Source organism: Pongo abelii, chromosome 1, assembly GCF_028885655.2.
Source record: "Pongo abelii isolate AG06213 chromosome 1, NHGRI_mPonAbe1-v2.0_pri, whole genome shotgun sequence".
NCBI lineage: Eukaryota > Metazoa > Chordata > Mammalia > Primates > Hominidae > Pongo > Pongo abelii.
The window spans coordinates 205,699,863-205,726,396 of NC_071985.2; the positions used below are offsets into that span (position 1 = coordinate 205,699,863).

At 49.7% G+C, this 26,534-nt stretch overlaps 1 protein-coding gene across 2 annotated transcripts; it reads right to left on the reverse strand.

Moving 5' to 3' along the window:
• Positions 1–509: 509 nt before the first annotated feature.
• SMPDL3B (sphingomyelin phosphodiesterase acid like 3B) lies at positions 510–25,023 on the reverse strand. Of its 2 annotated transcripts, none has more exons than XM_024249401.2 (8): positions 24,752–25,023; positions 14,223–14,436; positions 10,460–10,557; positions 6,236–6,379; positions 5,075–5,247; positions 3,708–3,888; positions 3,490–3,623; positions 510–1,104 (listed from the first exon to the last, which is right to left on the reverse strand). In XM_024249401.2, the coding sequence occupies exons 1-8, from the start codon at positions 24,810–24,812 to the stop codon at positions 742–744; spliced, it is 1,368 nt and encodes a 455-aa protein (XP_024105169.1). In that variant the 5' UTR covers positions 24,813–25,023; the 3' UTR covers positions 510–741. The 2 variants fall into 2 exon arrangements, with proteins under 2 accessions (XP_024105169.1, XP_054394875.1); XM_054538900.2 differs by lacking the exon at positions 24,752–25,023 and adding an exon at positions 23,313–24,026.
• Between the last annotated feature and the right edge of the window lie 1,511 nt (positions 25,024–26,534).

Here is a 26,534-nt window from a genome sequence, read left to right on the forward strand (position 1 = left end):
CCTCGATCCGGGGATACACGGAGAGCACGGGGCCGCTGGGTTCACGCCAGCGATCCAAGTAGGGGGAGGGCGGGCGTTAGGTTCCTGCAAATGAGTTAACCTCATTTCCATACGAAAAGGAATAGAGTCACCGGTGACTCACGCCTGTAATCCCAACACTTTGGGAGGCCCAGGCAGGCGGATCACTTGAGGTCAGGAGTTCGAGACCAGCCTGGCAAACATGGCGAAACCCCGTCTCTACTAAAAATACAAATTAGTCGGGCGTGGTGGCGCGCGCCTGTAGTCCCAGCTAGGAGGCTGAGGCAGGAGAATCGCTTGAGCCCGGGAGGCAGAGGTTGCAGTGAGCCGAGATGGCACCACTGCACCCCGGCCCGGGCGACGGAGCGAGACTCCGTCTCAAAAGAAAAGAAAAGGAATACAATACAGAATCAAACGCATGATGAGCTTTGTTTTGTGAGTAAAACATAAAACGCAAAAGAAGTATGCTTGTGGGGGGTCTTGGGTCGTCATTTCTTTTCTGTTTCCGGTTTGTTTTTGGAGAGAGTCTGGCTTTGTCACCCAGGCTGGAGTGCAGTGGCGCGATCACGGATCGCTGCAGCTCCTGGGGCTTCGCTTCCTGATTCGGTTGTCCTATTTCAGTTCACTCCTCAGGCGCGGAAGAAATGGTGGAAGGCCCAGCTCTGGATGATCCTGGGCGCTGCCCCCGTTACCCGTTACCAAGAAGAAGGTGAGCCTGGCAGGTCACAGCACGAGCGTGCACAGGCCCAGCAGGGCCATCAGCAGCAGTGGGAGCTGGGGCACGGGCATGGTGCCAGAGGCATACAGACAGGTGGTGTAAGCGTCAACGTCCACCTGGCGCATGGCACACACGTGCTGCGTGCTGCAGGCCTCGTCGCAGACCCCAGCAGAGTAGCTGACTGAGTTATAGACGTAGTAGCGCTGCAGTGTGCTCTGGTCGCCAGCGATGCGGTCCAGCACTGTGTGCATGGAGTGGGCGCTGGCGTCCGGCACCCCATAGGCCTCGGTCAGCTGGTACTCGAGCTCCCAGCGCGGCGCCCCCTGAGCATTCGCCTGGCTCAGGTTCATGAAGTAGGTCACCATGTCCTGGAAAAAGGGTTTGGGGTAGGCCGGCTGTGAGCAGCGGTCTGCTTCCATCCCCATCCTGCACCTTGCATTTGCCCCCAAGTTCTTTGGAGCAGTAACCATGACCACTAGGAGTTATTGAGCACTTAGCTGTGCACCCAGTGTGCTGGGCAGACATCCTCTGAATCAAATGAGGTAACTGCGCTTATGACCTTGGTTTCACAAATGAGGAAACTGAGGCCTAAAGAGGTTAATTCACTTGGCCAGGGTCATACAGGTATTCATACAGGTATTCAGTGGTAGCAGGATTGGACCCCAGGTTGTTTACCCCAGGTCCCACCATGCTAGGGTACACATAGAAGATGCTCAGTAAATATTTACATAATGAATAGATAAAAGCAACGTAAAAAGAGTGACACTAAGCATGAGAGAGATTATGAACTGTAGACTCCTAGGACCCAGGTGCATGTTCACGGCTAGACTCTGCAGGGTTCATCAGTCCAGCAGGTTCCAGGTACATTTATGAACCTGCTTCAGGCCACTGCAGACGGGGTAAGAGGAGCTGCCTGTATGCATGGCCACTCTATGCCAGGAACATTCCATTATTTCATGTAGTCCTCCTCAAACCCTGTGAGGTTCTGTTACTCCCATTTTACAGATGAAGCAAGTGAGGCACAGAGGTCAAAAGATTAAAAAGCTTATGAGTGGTGGAGCCAGGATTCAAGCTCAGGGCTGACTCCCTCCCTGAGGAGAATGGAGGGCCTGTTAGGGGGTGATGGTGCAGCCTGCCATGCCCCTTGCTCAGACCCATGTGGACAACGGGCCACTCTTAAAACCCCTCAGACCTCTTCTTAATCTACGTTTACTAGAATCAAGGACCTTGGTTAGCTCATCCAGTCATTGGCTTTAAATGTCCTCTCTCCACTCCCAGATCACATCTCTATCGTCACCTCTTCAAGCTCCAACTTGCCCCTTCCCTGTCCACTTTCACCTGATGCCATTTAGCCATCCCAAAGGTAACAGGTCCAAAACCAGACCTCTGACTGACCCTCCGAAGCCTGATCACCCTGCCACTTATCTCAGTAATCGGCAGCCGCAGCCTATCCGTTGCACAGGCCAAAAGCCTTGGAAGCCTCCTGGATTGGTCCCTTTTTCTCACAGCCCATATCCACTCTAGCAAATCCTGCATCCAAAATTCATCCGGGACCTGGCACTTTTCACCATCTCACTGCCTCCGCCCTGGCCAAGCCACCATCCTGTCATCTGGGATTTGTCCTTCCCTCCAAACGGCCTCACTGCTCCCCCACCTGCCCCTACAGCCTGTTCCCTGCACAGCAGACATGAAGATTCCATAAAATTATAAGTCACAGGATTTCATTCTTCTGCGCCAAACCCTCCAAATCCAGAGTCCTCATGGAGGCCTGCAAGATCGGACCTCCCCTCCCACTCTCCCCTTGTGCCTCTTCCTGTGGCCACAAGGCCTCCGTGCTCTTCCCCTAACCTACCACGCACATTCCCACCCCGGGGCCTTTGACTTGCTGTTCCCTCCACCTCCGCGAGATACCCACTGGGCTCACTCCCTCAATACACTCAGAACTCAAATGGCACCTTATGTGGACACTTCCCCTTCCCACCTACTAACACAGTACACACCTCCCATAGCTGTCACCCTGTCGCCTCACTGTTTTGATTTTCTCCTTAGCCCTTCTCTCAGTACTATAATTAATTCTACATATTTATTGTCCCTCTCCTGTAAGATGTCAGGTCCAGGAGAGGGGTGACTTTGCTTTTAAATTTACATATCTTCTGAGATTAGAACAGGGCCTGGCCAATGGCACAGACTTAATGCATTTTGTTGGATAAATAAAGGAATAATATTTTTCATCTCAACAACCACAAGCTCATCCTACGAGGTGAGGGACTGCCCAAAGAATTAGGAGCTGGAGCCTCATCTGTGTATGGAAAATGTGGACAATGGGCTTGAAGTCAGACTGTGGGAAGCCTTGAGTACTAGGCCAAGGAGACACAACTTTATCTTGAAGGCACTGGGGAGCCATTGAAGGTTTTTGAGTGGGACAGAGACAAGATGAAAGTGGTGCTATAGGAGATTAGTTTCTTCTCTCTTGTGTAGCAGATGGGCCATAGCAGGGCAGGGCCAGAGGCAGGGAGACCAGGTATGAGGCTGTGACAGTCATCCAGGGGAAAAGGAGACTTGGGGAGGCACTGCCCTGACTCAGTGGCAGGTGCCTCCAGGGCTCTGATCCTGAGCTGGAGAAGGGTGGAAGGAGCTCAGCCTTCCTGAGGCTCAGTGGTCAGGGGAGGGTGGATAAGCTGAGAGTTAGGGAAGGCGGTGATGCATTTAAACCCCTCCCACCCTCCTCCTCTAGCCTCCACAGGACTCCTGACCTTCAGGCTCAGTGTGGCTCGGTCATATTCCAACACCCGGATGGCTGGATTATTGGCCCCATTGACCACTCCAGGTAATGTGGTTTTCCATGGGGTGACTCCAGGTGTGATGAACATGGCGTTTATGGGGGCACCTGTCAGGAGAGAGACAGCAGGACTGAGAGGGTCTGGGGAGAGAAGGAGGGAGGGAGCTGGCAGTTGCCCTCCAGGTTGAATACCTGCATCATCATAGAGCATCCGAAAGCTGTCGGTGTGGTGGTGCCCGAAGAACTGCCCTGCTATGACGCCATGATGCTTCCGGACCACCTTCAGGTATTTTTCATTGAAGCCCTCCCGGAACCACGCCTTGTTTTGCGTCTTCTCAAAGAACCCTGGGGGCACGTGGCCAACAATGTACACCTACAAGGGAGGGGTTCCCAGAAGTGGCTCACAGATGCCCTCTCCAGACCCTCATTTCTACTTCTCAAAACCTGCAAATTGCCCCAAAGGCAGGTAGACAGGCCCAAATGTATCTCCTCCCTGAAGGCCTCCCGGATTCCATCTCCCAGGCAGATTCAGGCATTCTCCCTGTGCCCTGCAATGAATGCACCACATACCTGTGCCTCCCACCTCTGTGCCTGCCACCTGGAGTACCCTTCTCCTTTTCACTTCTGTAAATCCTCCCCACACTTCAAAACCTAACTCAAAGAACACCTCCTCCATGAAGCCTTCCTAATCCTTCAAAGACTACTCTTCTCTTAGAGAGCTTGAACACTGCAACGAAACCATTCTTGCATGGTTGTGTGGTATGCTACACGGTAATGTGCACTCGTTTCTTACATTCCTTGAGTCACTCAGCTGACAACACCTGGGCACTTGGCCACCATGGCAGGAGTTAGAACAAGGGACAGAGTTAACTGTATGAGTTTTGGAGTCAGACTGCAGCTTAGACACCAGCTGTGTGTCACCTCTCTGAGCTGCTGTTTTCTCATCTGGAATAGCATGTGGCGGGTGGGGTTTTGAGAATGATGGACTCGCTACTGAGCCAGGGTTTCCATAGTTCTGCTACCTGAGATCATCTGTATAATGTCCTAAACAACGTGCCCAATGTTGGCATAGTGCGTGCTCATGGGCACCAGCTGTGAGATCCTCTTGGGATGGGCTGGTCAGTGCAAGGACTTGGGCAAATGAGACACTGAGCCAGTTCTTGAGGAGCTGTCAGGCCAGCAGACTAGCTGGACACACTCAAGGGCAGGGCATCCCCTGGAGGTCTGGCACACAGTACTGGCTGCAGCTGCACTTGTGGTAGGAGTGGAAAGAGCACTGGACTTGGAGTCTGGTCTTCTAGTCTGGGTTTCATCACTTACTATGTGACTTGGGACCGTCACCACTCTTTATGAGCCTCAGGGTCCTTATCTGCAGTGGGCTCCGGATCCCAGCACACAGGGCTGTGGTGAGGATGGAGGAAGCCCTCTGCTGGTGCCGGGCTGATGAAGGACCCTCTGGGATATGGGCATCTTTGGGTGGGTGGGTGAGTTTGTGCCAAGTGGGAGACTTGTGCAGGAAATAACCCCAGATGAGAAAAGAAAGAAGCAGGGCCTCTTACCATGTCCCCAGCTTTGGATGCATTGATCAGCACATCTTCCAGCCACTGGAACTGCTGGCCAGGGTCCGCCATGTCTGCTGTCAGCGCATTGCTGGTATAGTACAGATTGGTGTTGAGGACCACAATTCGCCCAACCCCGCTGGGACCCGGCAGCTTCTCACAGTAGAAGGCACCTGTCACAGCCAGGGACAATATGAAGGAGGCCCCCACCTCTGGTCAGACAGGCTTCCGCCCCTTCCACCTCACTGTCCCACTTTCTTTTTCCATTGCATCTTCCCCTCCCATCTTTCCCATGGGTGGAAATCTGGAAGATCAGAGGCTCTGGAGCCAGGTGGCCTGGATTCAATTCCTGGCTCTGGAACTCATTCGCTGTGCAACTTGGGAAAGTAACTTCACCTCTCTATACCTCGGTTTCCTTATCTATATAGTGAGAATAACAGTGATGTGTGTTTGCCCATCCAGGTCCACTGTCGACCCTTCACGGCTCAGCTGTCTTTTCCAAGAGCTGATCTATGGGGACTAAATCAACAGGCTTCTGTGCCTCAGGCTTCTGGTCGGCTTTAACCACTGGGGAGTCCCAGCAGCAGGAGACCGAGGAAAGGGAAGAGTAGGGTCAAAGTCACCTTGGGCTGGCTGTGTTTCTGAACTAGTCATTCTCAACTAGGTGCTTCTGGCCCCAGGGAACACTGGGCAATGTCTGAGACATTTTTGGTTGTCACAACTGGGGGTATTCCTGAGGGTATCACTCTAGTGAGTGTTTGCAACATTGTGCAACACACGTGGCAGTCGTCTGCGACAGAGTTATCCAGCCCATGGTATCAGTGGTGGCAAGGTTCAAACCCGCTGGAAATGAAACCACTCCTTCCAAGGGTTGTTGTGAAGTGTCTAGGACCAGGCTGAGGGCAGTGCCTCGCACACAGTAAAGGCTCAATAAATACGAACTTAGGAGCATCATCAGTGTCGTGGGGTTTAGAGGAAGGGCTTTGGCGTTAATTCTGGATTCTGCTCCCAAGACTGCCTTTTCTAAGCTGTATGACCCTGGCTTCCTTATCTGTAAATTGGGGATAAAATCAGTACTTATTCCAAGGCGTTGTTGTGAAGACGAAGATCAGACCCTGGCATACAGTAAGTGCTCTTGATAGGAGCAGATGGTGTTGGTACCTTTTTTGAAGAGAGCGATGGACTCATTACTAAGCCAGGGTTTCCATAGTTCTGCTATCTGATTGTAGATCTTGTTACTTCCAGCTGGGAACTGGTTTTTGGGGTGAAAATCATGATTTCCCAAAGCAGCATAGACTTTAGTATCTGGGAAGAAAGGGTGAAATATCAAAATATATATGCAAAAGCACTCGGGGGAGGTAATCATTTTCTGTTGGCCACTGGCCATCAGAGCTCAAGGGGAAGAGCGATAGCACAGATGAGGAAAAGACACAGATAGGAAACCCACATTTGATAGAATCTGACTGAACTTTGCTTAGACTTTGGAGGGAAGAGCAGTGGGTTCTTTCGTCGCAGTCCCTAAACCCATTCCCAGCAGAAAGTTTCCTGGTTAGAAGGAAAGCAGCAGATGATGAGAAGGGGAAAACCAGGTCTAAATGAGACCGATCGTCATCAGCCACTTGGTAATTTAGTGTTCCCAATTCCTGTTGATTCCAGATCATCTTACTGTTAGGGAAAGGGTCTGCTTCACTCTGGGAGGCCTTAGGAGTTTCACTCATCCATGCAGTCAGCAAGTATCTTATTGAGCACCAACTATGAGCCAATGCATAGAACTGGAAACCAGGCTTCCAGCCCCAGAGGTCCTGCAGTTCAAGAGGGTTGACAGGTATTGAGTAGAGGTGTAAGGGATGTCACAAAAAGGGAATGGCCACTTGCTATGGGAGTAATAACAGAGGGTAGGAGTGGGTTTGGGGAGGCCTCCCTGAGGAAGGGGCCTGTGAATGAAGCCCGGAGGTGTAGGGGAACCCATTAGACTCATTTCCTCCACATGAACAGCCTCATTTCTGTTTTTATTTTATGCTCGGTGTCTGGCACTTAATCGGTGCTCAATAAATATTTGACAATCAACAAAAATAACTCTTGGACTCAGAACAGGGCTGTGCCCTTATATGAGCTTAGTCTATCACAGGGAGTGACCTGGAACAAAGGAGGGAGGCTGGAGCCTCCCTTTCCAGTTAGGAAATATCTCTAACACACCCTTTGCCCTGTACAGCTGACAAGACCTGGAAATGCTGAGATCTCTGCCAAAGTAGGAGGTTGTCAAACGCATCACTGTAACAGCCTAGAAAAACCTCACCTCTCTGAAGTAAATGCCAGCAGCCGTTAAGAATCCATTAAAAAAAAAAAAAAATCCCTGAATCCCAAGGGCATTTGAGAAGGGAGGGACTCACTCCTGTGTTTTCAATGCTTCTGTGTGTCCAGCTCCTTGCAAACATAAGCTCCATGAGAGTGCGACCTGGTATCTTGTTCATTGCCATGTCTTCTATTCCTGGAATGGTGTGTCACCCATAGTGGATGCTCAATAACTCTTTGTTGACTGACTAAATGAGTGAATGAATTACGTTATTTAATCCTCATAACAACCCTATGGACAGGTACCATTATTTTCCTTTTTCACAGGGAGCAGACTGAGTCTTTATGAGATTACCCAGCTAAACCATAGCAGAGCTAGAATTGGGCCCTGCATGACAGGGTCTTCCTTTGCCGCCCAGGCTGCAGTGCAGTGGCACGATCATAGCTCACTGTAACCTCAAATTCCTGGGCTCAAGTGATCCTCCTGCCTCAGCCTCCCAAGTAGCTAAGAGTATAGATACACACCACCACACACAGCTAATTTTTTAAATTTTTTGTAGAAGCAGAGTCTTGCTATATTGCCCAGACCAGTCTCAAACTCCTGACCTCAAGCGATCCTCCAGCCTTAGCTTCTCAAAGTGCTGGGTTTACAGGCATATGATCACTGCACCTGGCCCAGGGCCCTGGATTTGTTTGCCTTGCGTGCCTGTGCTGTCAACCACTTGGCTGTGCTGATGAGGTGAGGACCAGTGTTCACAGCCGACTCTGGTGGGTAAAGTGGAACACAGCAGGAAGAACACATGATGTGGAACCCTGAATCTCGAGTTTCAGTCCCTTCCTCTTCTTAGGCCACTTACTCGACCTCTCTGTACTTCAGTTTAATTATTTATAAAATGGGAGTGTTCTGCTTGACTTGTGTTTTTAGAATTCTCAGCTACATAATACCTTCATTTCATCTCTTCCAATTTGTTCTCATAGTACCATCTCTAAAAGTGAGGTGTGGCCATGAGAAAGTGCTGTGTCAGATTATAATTGGTAGCTGTTTTTTCTTAGTTATATATAATGATGCATCTTTCAGTCAATGGCATCTTGGATATTAGGAAATTCAATAAACGTGCAAGTGTGGTAGAAACTACAAAATCTTATAATTTACATTTGTGTGTTAAATCATAGTCAATAGGTCAGGCGTGGTGGCTCATGCCTGTAATCCCTATACTTTGGGAGGCTAAGAGAGAGAATTACTTGAGCCCAGGAGTTCAAGACCAGCCTAGGCAACACAGCAAGACCCCCATCTCTACAAAAATTGAAAACAGGCCAGGTGCAGTGGCTCACGCCTGTAATCCCAGCACTTTGGGAGGCCAAGGCGTGCGGATCACTTGAGGTCAGGACTTTGAGACCAGCCTGGCCAACATAGTGAAATGCCATCTCTACCAAAAATATTAAAATTAGCTGGCTATGGTGGTGGATGCCTAGAGTCCAGCTACTTGGGAGGCTGAGGCAAGAGAATCACTTGAACCCGTGGGGGTGGAGGTTGCAGTGAGCCAAGATCACACCACTGCACTTTAGCCGGGGCGACGGAGCAAGACTCAGTCTTAAAAAAATAAATAAATAAATAAAAATAATTAGCAGGGTGTGGTGGCATGTGCCTGTAATCCCAACTACTTAGGAGAGTGAGATGGAAGGATTGCTTGAGCCTAGGAGATGAAGGCAGCAGTGACCCTTGATCGTGCCACTGTACTCCAGCCTGGGTGACAGCAAGACCTTCTCTCAAAAAACAAAACAGTCAGTGAAGCATTTTCTTACCCATTATTTGACTTGTGTTCCAGAAGCCCCATGTGAAGCAAAAGAGAGGTACTCGCAGTTGGATCTGAGTTTGAGTCCCTCCCTAGGAACCGACTAGCTCGGAGCCATAGGTTCCTTTTCTATACATTGGGAATAATGGTGCCTGCTGTTGGGGTCAGGGGAATGTCCTGGTTTGACCGTAACTGGTGACCCCTGCTGGAAGACAAAGGAAACCAAGCATCCTGACTTGGGTTGGCTGGGTTAGATAAGATGGAAGCATCCAGGCATCTCTGTGCCTAGATTGACTTGTGTTGAGGAAAGGAAGCAGCGGGAACAGACAGTAAGGGCAGTGCTCACACCAGGATTTGGGCCTCTTAAGTAAATGTGACCTTCACTAGTTTACTTAACCCTAAGGCTCACCTCCCTCATCAGTAAAATTGAGGTCACAGCACCTCCCCCAAGGCTTATGGTGACAGTGAAGGAGCTAAGGCTTGAAAATTCTTAGAGCCAGCCTGACCCTTTACACTTGATCTAGAGTGACTGCTGCTAGTGCCATTATTTATTTTGATTATTACTCCATATCTGTGTCCTGGGACCCATGAAGAAGATCTTTAGAGGGAGCAGATGTACTGGAACCCAAAAAAGGGGGGGGTAGGGGCTATGGGCTGCTTTCTCAGGTGCCCAGTTGGCAGCCTGGCAGCCTGATTTGGCGTCCAGGATGTTGTTTTTGGTGCAGACTGCTTTAAAACATGTGCAAGGGCCATCAGATGGGGCACGCAGACCCTATCCACCCTATAGGTCCCATAGGGCTGCCGCCTCACTCACCCCCAGTCCCTGCCTGCTCTGCCAGGCTCTGAAGTCCTTGGAAGCAACAAGAAACAGCACCTTGGCTGGAAATGAGCATTTCCCAGAGGCCCTGGCAGCCAGGACAGTTTGAGGGTGATGGATGCCAACTCCAGAGCAGGACACAAGGGCTGTGTGTGAGACTCACCCAGGGAAGACACCTGTGTGCAACTCTAGACACCTGGAGAAGGGCTCATGAGTCTGGAGATAGGCAGGAGCAGAAGGCAGTGAAAGTCCGGGCATTTCCTTTGAAAGGATTCTGTGTGTATCCACCGGCCCATGGGCTTGCATGTTGCCTTCGGGCTTGTTAGGAAGGTGAGAAATGGTCACCATGAAGACCTGGCCAACAGCCATCGCTGTCCATGGATGAAGGTCAGCCAGGACACTCACTGCTGCTATTGTCCCACTATGCCAGGCAGTGCCTGGAGTTCAGAGAACACTGTGGAGGGACGGATGGCACAGTCTTACCTGGAAAGACCTCTCTGATGAGCTTGGTCAGGCGTTCCACAATTTCCAGTACAGCTGCCTCTCCCAGTTTCTCATCGGGCACATGAGGCGTGTCATCACTACAAAACACCACCAAGCCAATTTGGGGCAGGCAACTCAGGAAGGGGCAGAAGAAAAGGAAGGGACAGCTCTGCAGTGAGAGGAAAACCTATGGACCTGGGCCTCAGATGTCCCCTTGAGGGGGAACGGCCAGGCTAGAGTGGAATCAGATGGGACAGAGCTGAGAACTAGGCTTTGCCATTTTCCTGCTGTGGGTCCCTTGACTGGCTGTTTAACCTCTCTGAGCCTCTATTAACTCATCTGTAATGTTGGGATAATACAGTTCTTACTCACAGAGTGTTTGTTAGGTATCCATCAAGCAGGAAAATTATATACATAATATAGTACAGTAAGAGTAGCTGCTAGGTTGTAATGAATATTATTATTTAGAGAGGAAAGCTCTGGAGTTCCAGTCCCATCTGCAAACCCCGAGGGAGCTCAGGGTTGAGAAGCCATCTCTGAATTCTGTTCCTTTCCAGAAGAGTTCAAAGGAGTTTGAAGCTGGCTTCAAGTGTAGGGTTCAGATCTTTTCCAGGGCAGATACTGATTCTGTCCTGGGACCATTGTGCCCTTCATGCCATGAATCAAAATTCTTGGGTCCACCTTAGAAATGCTTGGCAAGGGGAGGAGAATGGTGGCAGGTGGAGTGTAGGGATGGGGAGACGTCCAGACAGTCAAAATCCTGAGGCCTCTGCTGCCCAGGTATTCCCCCAGGGAAACTAATTAGCATAATATTATTAATACTGCTGCTAGAAGCTCACACCGGCTGACTTTCTGCCAGGCACTTTCTGTGTGTTGTTGCCATAGCCACTAATTTTTTCCCCATTATAACGCTGCAATGTAAATTCTATTGTTAGATTAGGCCTGTTTGACAGATAAAGAAACCAAGACACAGAAAAGTTAAGAATTGTGCCTATCCTAAATCAAGCACCAGAGACAGGGGAGAAAAAAATTGTGCCTAAGTGTACACCACTAGAAAGTGGTGGGGCCAAGATTTGAACCCAGTCAGCCTGGCCCCAGAGTCTATGCTCACACCACTGCATCCTATAGTGTCTCTGATACCCACATTAGGGCAGCAAGAGGGGCTGTTTTGCCCTGAAAACTCCCTGGGGACAGGCCAGAAACCCAAAGACACAGGGACAAAATTTCATATTTTTTATGTCTAGATTAGAGAATCTAATTCTGTCTGATAAAAAACACACCTAGGCCAGGCGCGGTGACTCAAGCCTGTAATCCCAGCACTTTGGGAGGCCGAGGCAGGCGGATCATAAGGTCAGGAGTTCCAGACCAGCCAGGCCAATATGGTGAAACCCCGTCTCTACTAAAAATACAAAAATTAGCCAGGCGTGGTAGGGGGCACCAGTGAGCCGCGATCACACCACTGCACTCCAGCCTGGGTGACATAGCAAGACTCCATCTCAAAAACAAAAAACAAAAAACACCTAATTTCTTTTTTTTTTTTTTTTTTTGAGATGGAGTCTCGCTCTGTCGCCCAGGCTGGAGTGCAGTGGTGCAATTTCGGCTTACTGCAACCTCCGTCTCCCAGGTTCAAGCGATTCTCCTGCCTCAGCCTCCTGAGTAGCAGTAAAACACACCTAATTTCTAATGGCCATCCTTAAAGGGACTGCAGCTCTCTTAGAAGTCAAATTTCATTATAATTGAAGAATTGTAAAGGGTCCTAGAGATCTTCTTATCTGATGCTGTGTACCTCTTCAAGGTCTCAGAGATTTCCCAGGAAAAAAAGGTGCAACTGTGGCCGGGCGCAGTGGCTCACGCCTGCAATCCCAGCACTTTGGGAGGCCGAGGCAGGCGGATCACCTGAGGTCGGGAGTTTGAGACCACTCTCACCAACATGGAGAAACCCTGTCTCTAATAAAAATACAAAATTAGCCAGGCGTGGTGGCACATGCCTGTAATCCCAGCTACTCAGGAGGCTGAGGCAGGAGAATCGCTTGAACCCAGGAGGCGGAGATTGTGGTGAGCCAAGATCGCGCCATTGAACTCCAGCCTGGGCAAAAAGAGCGAAACTCCGTCTCAAAAAAAAAAAAAAAAAAAAAAGTGCATCTGTTAAAGGATCATGAATTTCCCGAAGGATCCCATCTGTCAGAATGCTACACATGCTCTCCCTTCTCGGAGAAATCAGAAGCTCCCCCAGCGAGGCCCCTCGAGGGAGCAGGCCCAAGGTCATGGACCAAAGCTCACTCTCTTCTTAGATTGATTCCTGAGCCCAAGGAAGCCAGAGCTGTCCAGGCCCCTCCTGAGACAATGTCACATGTCTTCTTATGTGTCCAGCCTGGCAGGTTCATCTGAGGGTCCTTCCTGGTCACACCCACAAACCATATCACAGCTAGGGGCATCATGGGTTTCACCCTGCCTTATAGAAGTGTCCACTGAGGCTGGTAGAGGGAGCGCAAAGTCAGAATTCCTTCCAGCCTTCCTCGAGAGCTCCCCTGCTCCACCACCTCCTGCAGGATGTCCTTCCCCTAATCCTGCCAGATGGGATCATGTGCCCTGTGAAGCTCCCACATCCCTCCAGGTGACCCTCTCTTCTTGCTGGGATGTAAGGGTAGGGTCAATGGGTTTGTCTGCATTGCCCCCAAGACCGTGAGCTTCTTGGAGCCAAGTGTGGGTGTCCATCATCTCAGATGCTTAGCATCTACCCCACAACTGAGCACGACTTGTTGCCCTGCCAAGTGAGGGAGCAAGCAAGGGAATGGGGGTATCTTTTTTTCTTTCTTTTCTTTTTTCTTTTTTTCTTTTTCTTTCTTTTTTTTTTTTTTTGAGACAGTCTTGCTGTGTCACTCAGGCTGGGAGTGTAGTGGTGTGATCTCGGCTCACTGCAACCTCCGCCTCCCGAATTCAAGCGATTCTCCTGGCTCAGCCTCCTGAGTAGCTGGGACCACAGGCGTGCACTACCACGCCAGGCTAATTTTTGTATTTTTAGTAGAGACGGGGTTTCACCATGTTGGCCAGGATGGTCTCAAACTCCTGACCTCAGGTGATCCACTGCCTTGGCCTCCCAAAGTGCTGGAATTACAAGCATGAGCCACCATGCCTGGCCGGAATGGGGGAATCTTGAATGATAAGGAGGCAAGTTCCCAGGAAAGTTGAAGGAATTAGAGCAGCAATCTTGGACAGGAAGCAGAAACTGGGTCTCTGCAGCTGAGTGGGATCAGCCCTCAAGCTGTCACTCTGTAGAGCAGAGCTCTGACTGGTGAGAAAATCCAGGGCCACTGGGCAGCCCAGGGGTGGCCAGCAGCCGGCCAGGACACTAGGACCCCAGGCTGGGACACCTTCGGCCCTCATAACTTCTTCCCTCCCTGCACTTGGACCTCTCAGACTTAGAGTCCCTAAGCCCCAGGGGAAATGGCTCCAGTGTCCACCCATAGCTTAAAACCTGGACACTCTCCAGATGCCCAGGCATGCCAGGACCACGTCCAAAGCCTGACTGAGAGCTGTGTTCTGCCACAGCCAGGAGACATGGAGGTTGAGGACACAGATTTTGGAATCAGTTGGACTCAGGGATCCCCGGGCAAGTTACAAAACTCCTTTGAGCTTTAGGTTCCTCAGCCTCACATGAGACTGATGTGAGGTTTAAAGGAGATAATGTGGGCAAAGGGCCATCCGGCATGTAGAACATAGCAGATGCCTGGCAAAGGGTAGCTGCCGCCTCGACTGTACTCACCCAGTCCAGAGAATGAAGTCTGGCTCCGGCTCAATCTCCTTCATGGCATAGATGGAGGAGTTGATGAGGGCCCAGGGAGAATCACAGAGGTAGTCACCCCAGGGGCCTGCGTCGGGCACTGGCTGGGATCCAGCTGATGGGCACACCTGGAAGGGGTCTTTGGATACTTTGTAGTCAGGGTCAAGGTGCAGGTCAGCGATGTGCCAGAACTTCCCTGCAGGGGAAAAGACATCCTTCAAAGCTGGTCTCTCTCTCAGCCTGGAAGCAAGGAAGTCCAGGGGAGCCCTGCGGGGGGGGCAGGGGCGTTACACAGGCAAATGGAAGTCTTCTCTGAGCACCCCGGGTTCAGAGAAAGGCCCACAGGCCTGGCTCTGCCCAGGGACACATTGAGCAGAGCAGAGAACAGGCTCAGCTCCATCCCTGACCACTGACCTTTGGCAAGGCCCCGTCCTTCTCCTCACATTGGATGCGCAGCCACAGCATTAGAGCTCAGGCATTCTAATGAGGGGGCTTGTTTTAAAGCAAAGGCGGGAGAGGGTATGGGTTAAGTGCTCAGGCTCTGAGCCACTTAGGAGCTATGTGACCTGGGCTATGTCACTTTTCTAAGCCCATTAACTAGAGCCAGATCCTCTCGTGCTGCAGGGAAATATAACTACATATGAAAATCTGACCTGTCCTGGAATTTCTTACACAATTAAAAAAAAAGAAAAAAGTCTGACCTGGATGGAAAAGGCTTACACACCAAATGAGCTGGAAAACCTTGCTAAGCAATACCAGCAAAGCCTGGGTGCAGTGGTTCATGCCTGTAATCCCAGTACTTTGGGAGGCCAAGGTAAGAGGATTCTTTGAGGCCAGGAGTTCAAGAGCAGCCTGGGCTACATAGGGGGACCTCATCTCTACACAAAATTTAGAAAATTAGTCAGGTGTGGGGTCATGTACCTGTGGTCCCAGCTACTCAGGAGGCTAAGGTGAGAGGATCGCTTGAGCCCAGGAGGTGGAGGCTGCAGTGAGCCATGATCATGCCACTGCACTCCAGCCTGGGTGACAGAGCAAGACTCTGTCTCCAAAACAAAACAAAACAAAACAAAACAAAAAAAACCCAGCAAAAACCTGGGGACTACATGTGGAAGTGAGTGTAAGAGTACTAGACCAGGGAAAAAGGAACGCCACTTCAGATTGGGCTGACCTCCTCTGGTAGGTATATTTGCTGGTGATTCTGGATCCAGGGTGTGGCTCAAGCAGCTGGGAGTGGTCCTGCTTGCTGAAGTGATTGACCGAAACCTAGACTCAGTTTCCGACCAAAGGAGGCTGAAGTGGCAAAAAACTTCACAGTGTAATAAAGAGAAAGGAATCCAAAGAAACAGGTGATATGGAGTAGACTTCTCATGCGAACCCCACACAGGGCCTGGCACAATAGTTTCTTCTTTTTTTTTTTTTTTTTTGAGACAGAGTTTCACTCTGTTGCCCAAGCTGGAGTGCAATGGCACAATCTCGGCTCACTGCAACCTCTGCCTCCTGGGTTCAAGTGATTCTCCGGCCTCAGCCTCCCAAGCAGCTGGGATTACAGGCATGTGCCACCACGCCCAGCTAATTTTTTTTTTTTTCGTATTTGTATTTTTAGTAGAAATGGGGTTTCACCATGTTAGCCAGGCTGGTCTCAAACTCCTTGACCTCAGGTGATCCGCCCGCCTCAGCTTCCCAAAGTGCTGGCATTACAGGCGTGAGCCACCGCACCTGGCCGGCACAAGTTGTTTCAATGACTGCTTACTGAAGGAGGGTTGAGCAGATCTGGCCTCTGTTCATCCTGTTTGTCGATAAAACCAGAGTGACGCCCAGGATTTCCTCACCCTCTGCTATTGCAGTCACTTCCTCCCCCATTTCTTGTGTCACCTAGAGCCACAAGTCAACATCACTGGCCCCAGGAAGCTATGTCTGGGCCTGGGAGACTGGACTTCTTTTGATCTCAGGGTTGGATAGCCCGGGCCCCACACAGGCCACAGGACATTCAGTGGACAGCCTGCAGATAAAGGCTGGCCCCTGACCCTCACTCCTTGACTTTCCCTCCCAGATGCTCTTGAGCTTTTTCCCACCTCTCCTGATCTAAACTGAGTCTCAGGAAAGGATGTGAAACAGGTTCATACTAAAGTGTAAATGACTGATTAAGCAAATCATTATCCCTCCCACATGCATTGTTACAGTATTCTCTGCACAGCCCTGGGAACATTATCCCCACTTTACAGATAAGGAAACTAAGGTCTGGAGGTCAACATGCCTAAGATCACATGGTAAATGATGGGGATCTCTGGGGCTCCAATCCCTCCCAGGAAGATGTGATTGTGAAAGGGGTTAAAACCAGTGCCTTTCTATTTTAGATGGGTCTTTTTGTTGACAGCATATTCCCACATTTTTATTTTTTATCCAAACTGAGCCTTTGTTTATAATGGGGAAAATTTAACCTTTCTACACATATTGTGATCACTAATATATTCCTGCCAGGCATGGTGGCATGGTGGCCCACACCTGTAATCTCAGCACTTTGGGAGGCTAAGGCAGGAAGATTGCTTGAGGCCAGGAGTTCAAGACTAGCAGGGGCAACAAAGCAAGACTTCGTCTCTACAGAAAATAAAATTCAGCCAGGCACAGTGGTTCACGCCTGTAATCCCAGCAATTTGGGAGGCCAAGGTGGGCAGATCACTTGAGGTCAGGAGTTTGAGACCAGCCTGGCCAATATGGTGAAACCCCATCTCTACTAAAAATACAAAAAGTAAGGCCAGGCACGGTGGCTCATGCCTGTAATCTCAGCACTTTGGGAGGCTGAGGCAGGTGGATCACGAGGTCAAGAGATCAAGACTATCCTGGCCAACATGGTGAAATCCCATCTCTACTAAAAACACAAAAATTAGCTGGGCGTGGTGGCACGTGCCTGTAGTCCCAGCTACTCAGGAGGCTGAGGCAGGAGAATTGCTTGAACCCGGGAGGAAGAGGTTGCAGTGAGCCGAGATTGTGCCACTGCATTCCAGCCTGGCGACAGAGCAAGACTCTGTCTCAAAAAAAAAAAAAAACAAAACAAAAAACAAAAAACCACAACAACAAAAAACAAAAAGTAGCCGGGCACGGTGGTGCACTCTTGTAATCCCAGCCACAGCTACTTGGGAGGCTGAGGCAGGAGAATCGCTTGAACCCAGGAGGCGGAGGTTGCAGTGAGCCGAGATTGCACCACTGCACTCCTGCCTGTGCAACACAGCAAGACTCTGTCTCAAAAAAATTAAAAAGAATACAGTGACAAAACCCCAAGCCAGAGTAAAGGAATGAACTGCCTCATACCAGTTAGTTGGTGGGCAGAGTTGGTGGGCATCCCAAGTCCCTAAGCTGAGTCTGTGAGTGGCTCTCACCTGCTTCCAAGCCCAGAGCCAGGCTAGCCCGGATGGATGTGGGGGGAGGCCCTTTGCCTTTCTCTTGGACACATGGTCCTCGCGCTTCCTCTGCAAACAGAGAAAGAGGCTATTCCCCTGCCTCAAGCTGGCTCTTTCTCAGTTAACTACAAACACTGAGCAGTTTGGCCCCTTTGACGTCAGCCCTCAAAGTATTCAGGAACATTTCTCCACTCCAGAAACTCCTCATCTCACGTGTCAGTTGTCGTTTTCCAGCCAGCGTGTAGAACTGAAACTACTTTCCAGCCTCTCTGGCACATACTACTGAAGGATGTGTGTACATGCATGTGTGTGTATTTGTGTCTGTGTGTGTGCATGTGTGTGTGCTGACTCCAGGAGAGGCCAGGCTAGTGGACAGAATGGCGGAGACAGCCAGAGGTCCAGACAGGCAGCTCTACCTCCTTGGGATCCAGGTGGGCAGCTCCAACTCCTTGGGGTCCAGCCTCCTCATTGTGGGGGTGCAGATCCCAGCGACCTTGTCAGCTCAGCCCAACCCACCACCCTCAGCCAAGCTGCTTCTCCTCACAGGGCCTCTTCCCTGACTACGCCATGGCCTCACCCAACCTTCCCACATCATCATGCGGCTGCCTCCTCCTCACTCAGGCCCCTGCCCCAAGGTCACCTCCTCAGAAGACTCCCCTGACCACCTCATCTCAAGTGCCACCTCTCCTGCCTGTCTGGTCGCTAACTGTTGCTTCCCCCAGCTTCCTTTTTCTCAGAGCACTCTCACATGTGAACTTACCTTACTGGCTTGCTTATTGTCCATCTTCCCTGTTTACAATGTCAGTTCCATGAGAGCACCAAGCCTGTCTTGTTTACCTCTATGTCCTCAGTGCCTAGAAGGGTGCCTGGGACGTGGAAGATGTGCAAATGCACATTCGATGAATGAACAAGGCTGTGGGGAGGCCAGTTAGAATTGTAGGCACTCAAACAGTGTTGGCTAGGTGCCCGGGCTTTCATACACTGATCTCATTTCATCCTGGCAGCCGGTCTGTGAGATAGGGATTCTTATGCCCACTGCATAGATGAGCAAACTAAGGCTCAAACCCAGACCTCTCTGACCCCAAAGCTGAGACACAATGTTGTCATGCCTGTTGACTTGGAACTCCCCGCCGCCCAGAAGGTGGCTGTAATAATAAATATATGTTTTCCATAAGAATATGGGATCCACCAGCTTTCAGGCCCTACATCAAAATAATTAAGCTCTAATTAGCATGTCGGGACCATGGATGGGGAGGTGGGAGATCTGGTTTCTAATCCAGGCTCTTCCATGTGTTTGCCTAGGGACTTTGGGCAAGCCACCAGGCCTCACTGAGCCAGAGGATGTTGACATCTGACCTGCCTCTCAGTGAGCATCAAATAAGATAGTGAAGGAGAAAGGGCTCATAGAGGACAATCCCAACACACCACACTGTTACCTGCAATTACCCCTTGGGCCAGGAGTGAGACTGGGGAGGTGTGGGGACCTGGGCACTTTAATGCTTTACCCTTTAGACCAGAACTTCTCAAATGTTACTGTTCAGATGCTTCACTGGGGATCTCGTTAAAGTTAAGAGGCTTTCTACATTCGCACTGCTTGGACCTTTTACAGTAAGACAGTATTCATCTATAACTTGAGTTTTATAGAAAGGTATACCAATCTCAGCTATCATTATTATTCAATTATTACTGAGAAGATAAATAAATCTGGTATTGAGTACAGTGAGTAGCTGAGGCCACTGGGGGGGAGTCCTGCTGTACCACCCCATAGCTGTGTGAACAGCGGAACCTTCCCCTGGGCCTGTTTCCTCCTCTGTAAAATCAAGATAACAGCGCCCCCTACCCCTTGGGGCCCTCGTGAGAATTAAAATGAGAAATGTGAGATGATGAACAGAATATCAGAAATGGGAAGCAGTGGTTACTCCACATTTGGTTCCTGGGGGGTTCTACAAGGCCCCCTCTCACCATGAGAGACAGGACAAGGTGGGGAGTGGCCACGTCCTACCCAGCCAGCCCCAGCGTGTCCTTGGCTACTGTCCACAGGTAAAGTGCAGGGGCAGGCAGGACATCTGAAGGGAAACAAGATGAAGATAGAGCCTGTCTGCCCCAGAAGACCATCTCTGAGAGGAGGACTGGTGGGCACAGCGCGTCCCTGGGCAGGCAAAAAGTGTCCTGGCCCATCTCCTCCTTCACCAAAGGGGATCACCAGGCCTTTATGCCCACTAGGGACAACAGACATAGGGCCCAAGGCCTCACAGCTCTGCAAGGCCCACAGAAATTATCTGAGACTTGGAAAAAAATGCATTGACTCTAAAAGTGCAGGAAAAACAAAAACTACGAATATCAAGTAAGTCATCAAAATCAACAATTCATTTCAAAAGCAATATTAAAAATGTCATGGGCCACATGCATTGGCTCACACTGGTAATCCCAGTGCTTTGGGAGGCCAAAGTGGGAGGATCACTTGAGACCAGGAGTTCAAAACCGTACCTCTACAAAAACAAACAAACAAAAAACAAAACAAAACAAAAACAGACAAACAAACAAAAAACCCAGGCTGGAGTGCAGCAGCATGATCCTGGCTCACTGCAGCCTCAACCTCCTGGGTTCAACTGATTCTCCCACCTTAGTCCCCCAAGTAGCTGGGACTACAGGCACGTGCCACCAGGCCTGGCAAATTTTCTTGTATTTTTTTGTAGAGATGGGGTTTGCCATGTTGCCCAGGCTGGTCTTGAACTCCTGAGCTCAAGTGATCTGCCTGCCTTGGCCTCCCAAAGTGCTAGGATTACAGGTATGAGCCACCGCACTAGGAATACAGGTATATGCCACCACACCCAGCTACTTTTTAAAAAGAAATTTAATTTCTCCGTACTCGGGAGGCTGAGGCAGGAGGATCCCTTAAGTCCAGGAGTTTGAGGTTACCTTGAGCTATGATTGCAGCACCGCACTCCAGCCTGAGCAACAGATAGAGACCCTGTCTCCAAAAAAGAAAAAGAAAATAAAATAATTAAAATCATACATGATATGGGATCTTTTTAGTATGATTTGTGACAGGGGTGGGGAGAACTCCCATAGTTATTTATAAAACCTAAGTTCTTAAAATGGCTAGAAGGTGAGTTCCCTTATGGTTGGAGTCAGGGGGGCAGGAAGGCATCTGCCATTCATTTAGCACCTACTGAATGCCAGACACTGTGCCACACATTCTATCCATGCAGCCTCACGACACCATTATGAAATGCATCCTAAGATGTACTCATTTTACAGATGGGGAGACTGAGCGAGTGAGCGGCAGACCGGGGATTCCGAGCACGTCACAATGGAAATTATTACGGTGCACTATATTCTGCCACCACCTACTAGCATGGCCTTGGAGATATATACAGGTTTTCCTTGACTTACGATGGGGCTACGTCCCCCAAAATTGAAAAATATCATAAATCAAAAATGCATTCAACACACCCAACCTACCAAAGGGCATCATAGCTTAGCCCAGTCTACCTTAAAGGAGCTCAGAACACTTACATTAGCCTACAGTTGGGCAAAATCATCTGACGCAGACCTATTTTATAATAAAGTGTTGAATGTCTCTTGCAATGTATTAAATACTGAATTGAAAGTGAAACACAGAATGGTTGTATGGCTCCTCGAAGTGTGGTTTCTAATGAATGCCTAAGGCTTTCGCACCATCATACAGTTAAGTGGAACCTTCGTAAGTCAGGGACCATCTGTGTGTATGCCTCCTTAAACTTTTACAACATTTTACAATGTACCTGGCATGATCTCACTTAGGGCCATCACATTTAATCTCTCCTCTGCTAATATCCCTATTTTATAAACAGTAAAATAAAGGTTGCAGGTCACACAGGTATTCAAAGGCAGGACCACAGGTAGGACCTAAGTTTTCTGGCTTCAGGCAATAGGTTATTTCTGCAAGGACATGCATGAAACCTGCAATCAGGGACATCTTATTTTGAATCCTGGCTCGTCCATACAGGCAGTGGCAACTTAAGCAAGGGATTTTCAGAGCTGAGCCTTAGTTTCCTCATCTATAAAATGAGGATTAGAATGCACCCAGCAGAGGGATGGCTGTGATGCAAAGCAGGTGAGCCCCAAAGTGGAGCTTAGCCCATGAGGGTTCTTGGCTTTGCCCAGGAAAAAATTCAAGGGCAAGCTTGAAGTTGAAGGAAACAGCTTTGTTGAACAGGTGATGTACGGCTCCACGACTGCTCCTGCAGAGCAGGGCTACCCCACAGGCAGAGAGTAGCAGCTCAGGGCAGTTTTGCAGTCATATTTATACCCACTTTTAATTGCCTGGAGATTAAGGGGCATTTATGCAGAAATTTCTAGGGAAGGGGTAGTGACTTTTAGGTCATTGGGTTACTGCCATGGAAGGGCAGTAACTCCTGGGTGTTGCCATTGCAAAGGCAAATTGACATGCCACACTGCTGGGTGTGTTTGAAAACTGCTTTTGCCCAGGCCGTGTTTTAGCTAGTCCTCAATCTGGTCTGGTGTCAAAGCCCTGCCTCTGGAGTCCAGTCCCACCTCCTGCCTCAGTTGTGCAGGTGAAAGAGTTCTCTTATACAGAGCACCTGGCTGTGGGGTGAGCAAGGCAGCCTTAGGGCTCATTCCCTGGGCCACACTGCCCCTCAGCCTCCGTTTCCTCAAGTATAAGATGAAAGTACAGAACAGAGGTTCCCTGAAGGCCCCCCCAGTCTGACTCCTGTGATTCAGTGACTTTTGTCTGTTATTGCCTATAACCCACACCACACAATGATCTCAGTCTCTATTTCAGTCCTTTGCTATTAAGGCTAGCATTAGCCCCAAAACACAATAGTAATTCATCCTCTGTAAACGGAGGCCCTCCAAAACCCATGGAGTTCATTTGTTAAAACCTACATTTACAGACCACCTACAGTGAATACCCTCTGCTCACAATAGCTCCAGAGGTAGGTGTTACCATTCCTGCCCTGGTCCTGCTCCCTTAGCCCTGGGCTGGCCTTCCAGGGAGTGTTTTCCTACCAAGCTAACCCACAGGGGAAGAACCTGTCTGCTTCTCTGCAGTTAGAAGCTGAGGAAGGGTGAAATGTTGCACAGGACATGTGTAGGAGGAGAAGGAGCCAGCAAGTTGGCATCCACCCAAGCTCCTGACTAAGGAAAGTGGAGGCAGAAATCCCACAGTTTAATGCAAAGCAGGGATGATGCTGTCTGATCCCCTGTCTCAGAATCCACCTGTGCTTCAGGAAGACACCTGGAGTCGGAAAAACCTTACAGGTGCTGCGGAATTCCTTTTTTTGTTGTTGTTTGTTTGTTTGTTTTTTGATACGGAGTCTCGCTCTGTCGCCCAGGCTGGAGTGCAGTGGTGCGATCTCGGCTCACCGCAAGCTCCACCTCCCGGGTTTACGCCATTCTCCTGCTTCAGCCTCCCGAGTAGCTGGGATGACAGGTGCCCGCCACCATGCCCAGCTAATTTTTTGTATTTTTAGTAGAGTATTTTTAGTTTCACCGTATTAGCCAGGCTGGTCTCAATCTCCTGACCTTGTGATCCGCCCGCCTCAGCCTCCCAAAGTGCTGGGATTACAGGCGTGAGCCACCGCATCCGGCCCGGAATTCCTTTTAAATTAAATTTACTTTAAAAGGAATACATTCCAGCAAGTTTGGAGAAAAGAGAAAAAAATAGTACCTCTAAACCCCACCATCCCAAGAGGACATGAAGCATAGTACAGCCAGGCACAGGCTTTGTCCTGCCATTTCCCAGCTGGGAGATCTTCAGCAAGTGCAGTGTCCCCTCTGAGACTCATTTGCCTCATCTGCAAAATGGGTATAATGATATTAGCACCTACTTCACAGGGGCCATAAAGAGAATTTTTTTCTTTCATTTTCTTTCTTTCTTTCTTTCTTTCTTTTTTTTTTTTGAGATGGTCTCATTCCCATCACCCAGGCTGGGGTGCAGTGGCACAATCACAGCTCACTGCAGCCTCAACCTCCCAGGCTCAGGTAATTCTCCCAGCTGAGTCTCCCAAGTAGCTGGCACTACAGGCACCTACTACCACACCCAGCTAATTTTTGGTATTTTTAGTAGAGTCAGGGTTTTGCTATGTTGCCCAGGCTGGTCTCAAACTCCTGGACTCAAAGCAATCCACCCTCCTCAGCCTCCCAAACTGCTGGGATTACGGATGTGAGCCACTGCATCTGGCCTCAAGGGTCCTCTTAAACATACAGAAGTCAGAATAGATTACACCTGTGCCTAGAACCCTCCAATGACATCCCATTTCACCCTGAGCAAAAGCCTGCGTCCTTCCTATCTACAGGCACATGGAAAGAAAAATGTCTGAGTCCTCAAGAGAGTCTTCGAGGCTATCCATGATTTGGCACCTGCCCCACCCCACCATCTGCCAACCTCACCCCCACTTGTCCTGCCCACCCTGCTTCAGCCACGCAGGCTTCCTTGCTGTTCCTCATGCATATCACCTGTGTGTCCACCTCAGACCCTGTGCACTGTCCTCTCTTCCTGTGATGTTCTGGACACCCACGTGGCTCCCCCACTCACTGCCTCGAGGCTCCACTTGAATGTCACCTGATTTGACAGCTCTTCTCTGGCCGTCTTGTAAATACCCCCTCCCCACACCCCCGCCTCCCTGTTCTACTTTATTTTCCCCATAACACTTATCATCTCCTCTGATGCTGTGTATTTTACTTGTTCGTGTGGTTTGTTTTTTTCTCCCCAGATGAAGGAATTCTTCATTGAGACGGGGACTTTGTTTTCTTCTCTGATATATCCCTGGCTCCTAGAATAACGTATGGTACAGGAAAGGACCTCATTTGTTGAATGAGTCCACGAATCTTTCCTGCCACCTCCTACCTCTACTAATTAGCTAGCTCTCACGTACCCAGGCCTCTTCGCAACGTCGGTGTCCCTCCCTGGCCAGCTGGCGCCTCCACTTAAAATCTTCAGCCTCAAACAGCACTCGCTAAGGCCCACTAGCTCTCCCCACCTGCCTCCCTGCCTAGCTCCTGCCTGCTATCTTTACAAGCACCTTCAAGCTTGCTGCGAGCAGCTTCCCGCAGCCCCAGAGTTCACAGTACAAAACAAAGGCATAGCAGACATTCCCAGTGCTGTACCTGGTTCAGCCCTGGCACCTCCCCAGTGAGCCAGGAAAATCAGCCAGGCGAGCAGCCTCATCCTCGGGGCTCACTTCACCAGAGCCGTGGGATTCTCCAGGAACTGTTGTTGTTCTCACCGCAGGCTTCCCAAGTAGTTTTCTGTGGCCACGTGCCTGAGCAGAACTCCCTGTCCTGTTACAGGTGTTCCAAGTCCTCCAAGGCGTCTGGATCCTCTGGCTCTTCCTCCTTTGCCCAGCAGGGTGTGATCTGGGCTGGCCTGAGGAGGCAGGCATACCGGACCCTTAAGTGGAAGCCACACCTCTCCTGCCAGTGCAGCCCCTGCCCCCAAGAGGGAGGGGCAAACCACAGTATTGCCGGTCAGCACGTCAGGTGTATTGGCAAGCCCCGGAAACGGGGATCTAATTCAGACTGAGGAATGTGAGAGGGCTTCTAGGAGGAGGTGACACATTTAATCCTTTCTTAACATTGTATTATGGAAACGGTCAAACAGAAACAGGAGAGAGAATGATGTAATGAACCCCCAAGTACCTTCCTCCAGCTTCAGCAATTATGAACTTATGGCCACTCTTATTTCATCTATACTCCCATTTGATTATTTTATGTACTTAAACAACTTTTTTTTTTTTTTTTTTTTTTTTGAGACGGAGTCTCGCTCTGTTGCCCAGGCCTGGAGTGCAGTGGAACGATCTCCGCTCACGCAAGCTCCGCCTCCTGGATTCACACCATTCTCCTGCCTCAGCCTCCCGAGTAGCTGGGACTACAGGCGCCCGCCACCACGCCTGGCTATTTTTTTGTATTTTTAGTAGAGACGGGGTTTCACTGTGTTAGCCAGGATGGTCTTGATCTCCTGACCTCGTGGTCCGCCCGTCTCAGCTTCCCAAAGTGCTGGGATTACAGGCATGAGCCACCGTGCCCAGCCCTATTTAAACAACTTTTTAAATTTTTTATTATTTTAACTTTTATTTATTTATGTATTTTTTTAGAGAAGGTATCTCAGGCTGGGTGCAGTGGCTCATGTCTGTAATCCCAGCACTTTGGTAGGCTAAGGAAGGAGGATCGCTTGAGCCCAGGAGTTTGAGGCCATCCTGAGCAACATAGTGAAACACCATCTCTACAAAAAATACAAAAATTAGCTGGGCATGATAATACATGTCTATAGCCCAGCTACTTGGGAGGCTGAGGCAGGAGGATCCCTTGAGCCTGGGAGGTGGAAGTTGCAGTGAGCCAAGATTGCACCATTGCATTCCAGCCTGGGTGACAGAGCAAGACTCTGTCTCAAAAAAAAAAAAAAAAAAAAAGGGGGTTGTCTCACTCTGCCACCCAGGCTAGAGTGCAGTGGCAAGATAATAGCTCACTGCAGCCTCGACCTCCTGGACTCAAGCTATCTTCCTGCTTCAACCTCTGGAACTATAGGCACTCACCACCTCACCTAGCTTTTTTTTTTTTTTTTTTTTTTTAGAAACAGCATCTCACTACATTACTCAGGCTGGTCCCAAACTCCTGGCTTCAAGTGATCCTCCCACCTCAGCCTCCCAAAGCACTGGGCTTACAGGTGTGAGCTACCATACCTGGCCCCCACTGTATTATGTTAAATTCCAGTGATCATATCATCTTGAACATAAACAGTATTTATCTCTAAAAGATAAGGATTCTCTTTTTCTTTCTTTCTTTTTTTTTTTTTGAGATGGAGTTTCACTCTTGTTGCACAGGCTGGAGTGCAATGGCAGGATCTTGGCTCACCACCAAATCTGCCTCCCAGGTTCAAGCGATTATCCTGTCT